This window comes from Trichoplusia ni, chromosome 10 (assembly GCF_003590095.1).
Source record: "Trichoplusia ni isolate ovarian cell line Hi5 chromosome 10, tn1, whole genome shotgun sequence".
NCBI classification, from domain to species: Eukaryota; Metazoa; Arthropoda; class Insecta; order Lepidoptera; family Noctuidae; genus Trichoplusia; species Trichoplusia ni.
The window spans coordinates 2,027,341-2,037,013 of NC_039487.1; the positions used below are offsets into that span (position 1 = coordinate 2,027,341).

The 9,673-nt window shown below is 34.7% G+C and overlaps 1 protein-coding gene across 1 annotated transcript in view; it reads right to left on the minus strand.

The window, feature by feature from the left end:
* The window catches only part of LOC113497944 (proto-oncogene tyrosine-protein kinase ROS), a 36,715-nt gene extending 31,578 nt beyond the window's left edge, over positions 1 to 5,137 (minus strand). The window contains exons 1-2 of the mRNA XM_026877777.1: positions 3,916 to 5,137; positions 2,222 to 2,281 (exon numbers count right to left, since the gene is read on the minus strand). Of these exons, the coding sequence (XP_026733578.1) occupies positions 2,222 to 2,281; positions 3,916 to 4,068 (213 nt within the window). The 5' untranslated portion in view covers positions 4,069 to 5,137. The remainder of the gene's footprint in view (positions 1 to 2,221; positions 2,282 to 3,915) is intronic.
* Between the last annotated feature and the right edge of the window lie 4,536 nt (positions 5,138 to 9,673).

The window sequence follows — 9,673 nt, forward strand, 5'->3', positions numbered from 1 at the left end:
GCAAAGAGCAAAGGGACGACGAAGGCCACGAAGCTTTCTGTTCGCCACACCTTACGAGGTGACGACAGACGTTAAGCACAACCTTGCAGTTGCAACGTTCAGATAAATAAATTCCCATGGATGCCGGAGGTGTAAAGCACCTTTCCGTAAACAATCGAATAATTAAAATACAACAAACTCATGTTTACAAAAACCCCGATATCTCTTAGTAAACCTACCTAACGTGAAAAGTCAGAAGTTTCAAGCTATCTTTGGATTCGATAAAGCAGATAAATGCGGGAATTTCAGACCGCACACCAGACGCACAAACGAGTCACGATAAACAACCTTATTGTAGTCAAAATTGGGGCGTTGCAAATATCAGTTTCTCCACTGATATGCGGTCTGTACAATAAAAATAAATTATCGTAACTTGTGCTCCATATTGCTCATTGTTATTGAAATGGAAACAAATAATAATAATGGAAGCAAGTCAATTGACTTCGTTTGTGGCGTGAGGGGTGACTGTGCGTCCTACCCGCCGCCGCCACTTGAGCTTTTTTGCGCTGCAGGGGCGTAAATTGGAGATAACAGATAATTTTGACATAAACCAGTAGTAACTGTCAATGTTTAGATGGAATACGGCGTTTTATGTCTCTACTAACAATAAAGTTATGATGGATAACGAAGTTTGTAGCTGTGTACTATTTTGACTACTGATCTTTCGCTTATTGGTTAAGAGATGCTGTCTCAAAACCTTTATTTGAAAGAAAATTATTAGTTGGTGTATCTTACTATTATTCTTCTGAATTTCAAGCCTTTTACAAGTATTCGCATTCTACCGCATTATAATATAAGTTGGGTAAGTGGAGAATCGTCATCAAAAATCCTGCTGTCTCTAAATATTTAAACAAAGTTATGTGACAACAATAGAACTGGAATAGTTTCATGAGTCTGTTTTGTTCATGTAACTACACGGTCTAGCTCACTTCAATAGTATTTAGTTCAAACGTTCTTTTGTAAGGTTATACGGCTGTCAGTTTTAGTTGCGACATATTATCCGACCACAAAATAACAATACGTGTAGGTACCCGAAGTGGCAACTTGTAAATATTCACAATCTTAATGTGCAACTTATCTTGTGTTTTGGTAACAGTATTCATTAAATACCTTATATCATAAACGAGGTCATAGGTGAAACGCTGTGATTTGGCTATCGCAGTAATTATAAACTTTTTGTAAATTATTTTTATATTTTGACTGTTGATAGGTTCACCCAAAAGCACCTCTATCAAAATATAAGTAAAAAAATATTTACATTTGGAAATAATAATGCTTATATTTGGTTTGGCCTATAAAATAAATAAATAAATGCGGACAACATCAACATTTTGATCTATACAATAATTTGTACGATTCCAAAATATAATTTCTATGGAGACGAACTGGCATAAAAGTCCATAGGTTAAAAAAGTAAATTTTGAATTTAGCTCAATGCCTACATAATAATTTTCGCTACAGGGCCGTTAAAATTGGGTTACCCAATTGTGAACTACAAAACATAAATATACTATAAACAGTCTTATCGGTTTACATTTTATGATCGCTTGCGCACTTACAGCCGATCAGTGACTGACTCTACAATGTATGTGTGATATAATTAATTGTGTGGGTGGTAAACACAGAACTTAATAACTTAATTACCTAGGATAACAGATTTTTTACTATTAAAAATAAAAGATAACTAGAACCTAGTTGTTTCTTTAATTATAATTTATTACTAATTTATAGCGCTTTATTATTTCTTGTGTTAATGACCTTTTAGATTAGTCACAAGTAGAAGAAGGGATAAAAGTATTTGGGCATTATAATTTTACTTTTATTTTCGTAATAAACTATCGAATAAGACATGATCTAAGCTTCTTTTCTCATTATAACCATAGGTCAGATACTGTAGACAAAATCTCCATGACATTACTTTGACTTTGCATGGCGGTGGGTACGATTGAATGTTAAGAGAATAGCGTTACTGATCCAATTTATCTCATCATAGTCAATATCCCCAATGTCAGACTTGCACTTGAAGGGCAGAAAGTCTTTAACTGTTCTCGTCTAGAAGTCCGTAAAACAGGAGTTTATGTGTAATTTTTTGAATAAGTTTTGAATATAAGTAGATAGATGCAAAGCTTTTAGTATAGGTTTATGGTACAAGCAAAGAACTCGAAATTAGGATTAAACTTACCTGTTGCACGCTGCAATCTGACCCACAACTTACATCGAAGTGACCGTCGCCGGTGCGATTCTGTAGACCAAGGAAATAAAAAATATTTTTAAAAAGTGTTAAGGTCCGGTGTTACATATAATGGGGTTGTCACGGGATGTTCGACGAAGTCAAACTATAGCTTCCGTTGCGACACGGTTGACGCAAACGCAACGGAGCGTGATACGTCATTAGGACTACCTGTGCCCGCAATTAAAGTTTGATTGATCCCTATTTTAACGCAGTAAATCGTTTAGTAGTTTAAAAATCGTACATATTATATATTTATTTATTAAGTCATGTTTAAGAATCTTTAAGAGTCTTAAATGACTATTTGAAGTTTGTCGGTGAGTGAGTATAAAATTTGAGTGATTTTAATCCACCTATAAGCTTATGAAAAAGTAATTTACAGGGCAGTTAAGAAAAAAAAACAGAATTACTCATCCTCTTTAAATCAATGCTCAATTTTGTTAAAACTCTTATGAAATAACATAGCAAATATCAACAAGTGCTTTCCATTATTATTTACAAGATTCCTCTACCCATAATTTTACCCATCGGACAAAATGCCTCCATTTTCGCGGTCCATATTAAAATACTTGTATAATAGAAAGTGACGGGCATCAAAACTTATTAAAAGTTAATGAAGTTTGATGGCTAAGGATTTCAAAGAAGACATAATACCCTTTATTAGTGGTCAACACACTGTTATATTGCACAAATTTATGTTATGACATCTTTTCATACTTGTTTCAATGAGCAAAAGGCTCAACACGATTGAGTAAATTAAATCTTCATGATTTAAATCTTATTAGAAGTACAGGTGCGGAAATGTTCAACAACCAGGACTTTTTCCATAGCATAACACATTACAAATGACAAGCATGTGTAATCATTGGTTACTTCAAATTTTGTCTCTTTGAAATAATCCTTGATCAGACCTGGCGAAAATATGTATAGCTAAATTAAACCACCGTGCATAACCGCACAGTGATTACATCGACATAGTAGAAATAAAAAGATAAAAGCTTCCCTTATCCTCTTTTTATATTTGGTCAGTTTTTGCGATCGTGAGACCGGAATCCGCAGGGTGCACCTCAAAGGCTTCTCCCCGAAATGTGATCCATCCGTGGTTTAAACGTTTCTGATTCACATGGTATAATACAGTATCAGATTCTCATACTGCGCTCTTGGTCAAGGGAATATGGATGGATACAGTTTTAGCCTCGTTTTCAAGTGGTAAGAATATTTTATTCCTATATTGTGGCTTAGAGTAAAAAAATGCTTCCTTTTACGAAATAACTAAATATTTAAATTATAAAGGGTTTATCCTTCAACCATCGACCAGCAACTCACTTGACAGTCGGCCACGCTGCTCTATATTTAGCGTGTTTGCGTTGATTATAGTGGATCGCTAATTGTCGACAATTACTTAGATGTGCGTTGAACCTGCACGACTGTCGCCGCAAATAAACTACATAATAAATTAAGATCATCGTTTTATCCTCGACCAATAAACTGTACATTGTAATCTTTGTCAATGAACGCACAAAACAGGAATGTTGTAGTTGTTATGTCATCGAAATATATAAACTAATAAATTGTCTGGAGAACTATGGAACTTGTGAATGGTACAGTTGTTGTAGAGTAAACAAGATTAATTTGACTTAGCGAACCTGGAACGGGCATTTTTCATTGCATCGAGCTACGGCTTCCGCTCCAAATTTCTCGGTGATGGAACTGTAATCGCAGCCAATTGTCCGAGCGGACAAAGCCAATCCGAGCAGCGACAACACTAGCCATTTGTGCCAATTCAGCGGCGCACTCATTGTACACGCCGACCACCGCCACCGTTGCTGAATTCACTCTTGCGCACCTTCACACGAGTCACACATGTTTTCCGCAATATAACATAACTATTTATGAAAAACACTGTATATATCATACAATTTATATAAAACAATCAGCCTTAAACAGTCGTTGGTAGCACAGTTTAAATTAAAACTGTAAAATGTTTGTGGACGATATCGAGTACGCGACGAGTCAACATAATCCTATGAGTTCGTAAAGCGCGGCAAGAGTCCGTTCGGTGCGCGTACGCAGCTAAAGCTACTCATGGACTGAGTCGCGCGCATCCGCCCGCCGGCGCACGCGCTACGAGGACGGTTAGTTTGGGCGCTACAACCATTATAACTGTAGCCCCTACCTGCCGACAAAATTCACTTGTCGCACCTATTATTTCATGTCCTTATGTAAATTGCACACATTTTCATGTCTACTGGAATAGGTCAAACTCGCATGGGTCGAATTTTTCAATTATTGCAATATTTAAGAACAATTTACGTTTATTGTTCCATAGAAGCACATAATAAACTGAAATTATTAATCAACGACAGACCGGAGATCATTTTTAGTGTATTTTCTTGTATAAAATTCAAAAAATCTTTTTATTGCTATCAACAAAAAAAAATACAGTGTTTATAATTTGAAATTTACGCATTTAACCTTTTTGATCTTAATCTCGAAGTAAAGCATGCTTTATGCTGCCGTATATCACAGTAAGGAGCAAGGCCGTCGAATGATACGAGAAGACGCGCCATTACACGAAGAGTTCAATTAATTTAACAACGTACTCTTCATATATGACTTCCCACGCTTACCAACATTCCTTTGGTGAGATGATTTCATTTCTTATAAGACGTTACTTTTAAACTTTTTGTGTACATCTTGATCACTTTGTCCCACTGTTACTTAAAAATATTATGGTGGTTAGCTCCTTTGGGGAATTTATCAAAGACTATGAATTATGACATATCAGTCTGCATGTGTCCATATTGTACACTAACTGTAGCCCGCGACTTCGTCCGCGTGCTTAGAAGATATAAGTTATGATTTATACCTGCCTTCTATCTATCTATCTGCCTTCTATCTATCTTGTAGGATTCAGTCAGCGTTTGCAATGTAAGCACAAAAATGTGTTTTTAACGACCTCACATTAGAAACCTCAAAAATTGTAGCCTATGTGTTATTCTGATGTATAAGCTATATTGTGGTAAAGTTTCATTCAAATCCATTCAGTAGTTTTTACGTGAAAGAGTAACAAACATCCATACATCCATACTTACAAACTTTCACCTTTATAATAGTAGTAGGATGTAAGGCATATATGTTGTGTGTATTATTTTTTTAATACCACAATAAGTTTTTATTGCACCAAGACAGCACGTTCTATCAGTTTGGCTATTAGAATATGGAAACTGTGGAAAAAATTACTCAAATCTATGTAATTACCTCACCTTTACAATTCAATTTGGCCCATTTTACGAGGTAACTTGTGCTGTCGTGTTGGTCAAACATCACTGTCTCTCCCTTTAGAAGATAGAGGAGCATTCAGAAAAATCATTTTTTTTAACGTGTTTATAAATTAATTATTATCATCATCTCTGGCCAGTGCTGGAGATAGGCCTCTTGCGCGCAAAAAAAATACAAAGCAATATTTAGCAGTTCTAAAAAGCCATAACTAGCAATACATCAAGCGGAAAAAATTACGAGATGAATAATTGATAAATCGCAATGATGACAGAGAGCTATTCAGAATTAGATGTAGCAGTTCCAAGGAAAACTATGAAATGCTACTACCTGTTGGCACCAAATTTCCTAGTCTTCACCTGCATATCCAACGGTAGATAGGTATGCATACGATGGAAAGTCTCAGTTCAACGTGTGTTCTCAGATAGATCCAGAACGCCGCTACTCTATTCCTTCCCTGTAATAAGATAAAACGTATTTATTTGAAAGTAATCTACTCGTTACTTTAATTGTTTGAGTAATCTTTTTAAGAACAAAAATATACAACTAACTTCAAATAAAAAGTTCTGATCCTAACTTGATGATGATTTTATGGGATCAAGAGAAATACTCAAAACAAGAGGGAAAACTTCATAACGGCATAATATGCAAACTTAGAAGAATTAATCTAGAATTGAAATATAATGGTTTGCAATAAGGACAATACTTATACCTTAATTTGTAAGACCCTTCGTTCATGAAGCTACGAAAGCCTCCGATAAACGACGACTTCAAAGTCTTCAAACACCATCCTATGCATTACATACAAACCGTAGAATCTATATCACGGCAAATTCTCGGTGCAATAGCAGGCTTACCTATTTTACATTCTTTTTAGAGGTACTTGATTTTTATCTAAGAGGGAATTAAAGCAATAAAGCTATAATAAAAAGAAAAAGATTTTTTAACACTAGCTAAAAACCAAAAACAAAATTATAGCAACGAATCATGAATATCAACCATATTACTTAGAAAAATCCTGAACAGTCTAAAAGAAAAAAATGGGAGCTGTTTTTCTGAATATTTGGGCCTTATTAATAGTAAATACCTACTGCGTTATCTTCATTGACTAGTTGATTAAATATCTGATCCACTCCTGCGTTTAGTAACGAAGAGCTTATTATCGAACACGATGTCGTTTGACCTAAAGTTATTAATTATATTGTTTTGATCCATCTACTCGTGTAAATGTATGTCACGGACCATGTATATTGACGATTTCAGAAACTGATGTGCCTGCTTTGCTGCCTTACTTAAGGAAGGAAAATTATTTTTAATTTTTGAGTCCTATACGGTGTTTTATTTTACCACTTCAGTTTAAAATGGACCTAAGATTACATACGGGGCATATATTGGATTCCTTAGGTAGCAGGTGTCCCTCAAGGAATTATTTTGGGGCCATTGAAAAACATCCAAATACTTTAGGATAGTAAAGGTTCAATTTATATAACTCGAAATAAGTTCACTGACTAGATGTTATTATTTTTAAGTAGAATTTTGCCACTCGAGGCATCCACTCTACATCTACACCTATTTACCTATCGCATGGCATAAAATGCCATCTCTGATTTGTAGTAAGAAACTTGTCCACACGTATCTGTCCAAGTATAAAACGCAGGATTAATACCCCTCACACGTGGGAGAGACAGTGAAATAGTAGTATAAAACATAACCACTAGATGTCGCTACTAATGCAAACTAAAGTTCAAAAACAAATCAACAGATGGAGCTACTTTAAAGTTGGTCTTGCTAACTGATGAAGATGATCGATCGTAAAAATAAACTACGTCATCCTTGCATAAACATTGTGTAACAGTGGCAATTTTATACGTTATTAATTTTTAAACACGCCTTTTGTCTTTAACATCCTCCTATCATACCTATCTACGTATTTCGTTTTTTTTAACAATATATATCCCTATTGTTATAAGAAATAATATCATGAATTCGTCATCGTCATACTGCTATCTAATTAATACTTAAAGGGAAGCGTACAAAGATAATAAAATATAGATATAATGGAACTAAATAAGTTATAATTATCTAGGTCTTCAAAAATAAAATGTTTCCAGTTCCTTGTCGGCGCTATTCTTAATACATAGTTAAATACTGCATTGAGCGAGACCCATTAGCACTAAAGATCAATAGAATCACCACCCACTACACTGACCCATTCGATATGGGTAATGGGTACGCTTCCTGTAGTTTGACATATCAGGGAAGTTTCGTTCACTAACCGGATCTTATCAGGAAGCAGTGTGTAATTATTATTACTGCGTGCGTTCAAGGACTTTTTTAATCCTATATTAGCACAGAACGTGTCTAGGTAGCTGTCTAGTGTCTAGGTCACATTCTTTAAGTAAATTACTTGCTTTTTTGTGGTAACACGGACGGCTTAGACTTGTTATTGAGAATAAGCTATCGTTAACAAAATCTGTTTTTTAATTAGAAAGAAAAAAATATATATATGGTAAACCACCGATGCATAAACAATTCCTTTAATTGAAAACTCAAATTAAAACATAAGTAGTTCTTCCATTATAGCCAAGTTTCCGAAGATTCTGCACCCTTGCTAGACTTGAAAAAAGAAGAATAAATGGCCAAGTATAACTAAAAAAAATTGAATAAACAAATAATTAGTTTTGGTTATAATTTGAATGAACGGCCTCTCACGGGCTAAAGAAGGTTATTATTTGTTTTTTTTTTTATGGTTTGTAAATAATACATCTATAAATACAGTTCAATTATAAGTACTGCTACGTCTACCTAGTAAAACACCATAGTCATCGCGACTTGTTCGATAACACAGAGACGTCATTTAAACTTTATCTGTTCTCCAAACGCCTCTCAAACGATTGAGGAGTTGTATGATTTGCACAATCATTTATCTACGCCTTATACATATCTATTTATGACATAACTTCAGATCATGTACAGATACATCAACTTCCATATGCATACAGGTAAAGAAGAGGGACTTCTAGGTTCAAATGACCCAATCTTAAGTTCAAAGACTAAATCTTATGAACTAAGCATTTTTATCTTAACTTCTGTGGGACAATTTAGGACATTAAACGGTAAACATTTCTATTGAAGAGCACAACGCCCTTCCATTAAATATTCCATACAACTTAAAATATACATTGGTCGTAAATCTGTTGAAATAAACGTAAATCTCCTGTCGTCTTTGCAGTGACACCGACATGAGAGATCGCGGTCCACGATCAAAATCCAGACCGCACCGGCATGAAGCGTAATGAATACTCCATGAATCTCGGTTGTACACTTATAATCATGTCTTTTTTTCCTCCCTCTCATCATGAAAAAAAAAGAATGTGATAACATAATGCAATGCAATGCATGCAAGTCCTTTCATTATATCCATCATCTTATAGTATCACAACAAAACAATCACCGCCTATGAACTATGGTAGGAAAATTATTTTATCAAGAAAGTCAGTGTAGATTTCAATAATTGCGCAATCCTTCTTTATTGTATTTCGGTGCTTTCTAATCAGCGTGTTATTTGCACTTTCACATGAGTATAAGTTAACAAGTAAAGGAAGAAAATGTTGATAACACTGTATATGATATAAAAACGATAGCAGGGTCCGCCGGCCCGGCAGCATCCAAAATTACCTCGGGCAGGAGAATGGTATAAAAAATTAGCCTATTAAGGCCCAACACAGCAAACCCAGCTTATTCAAGGCTAATGATAATGTCTTGAGAATATAAGTGTAGACACATTCACCACCTATGAACTATTGCAATAAAATTATTTTATCAAGAAACGCATTTCACTAATTCAAAGAAATGTATAATCTAATCTGCCGTGTTATTGGCACTTTCCGGTGATTTTTTTATATCAATGGTTAATTTTGTAAACATTTACTAAGTCTTGTTAAGTTTAATGAGTAATCTTTTAAGAATCAGAACGGATAGTCAAACATAAGAAAAGTCTAGAGTCAATTGTTTTCTATTTTTTTTCAGCAAACATATTGCATTCTATGATATGAAGCTTCTGAAAAATTTCAGATGTGAGTTTTAAAAAAAATGCAATTTGTAGAGCGGTAGGCATTGGGTCCA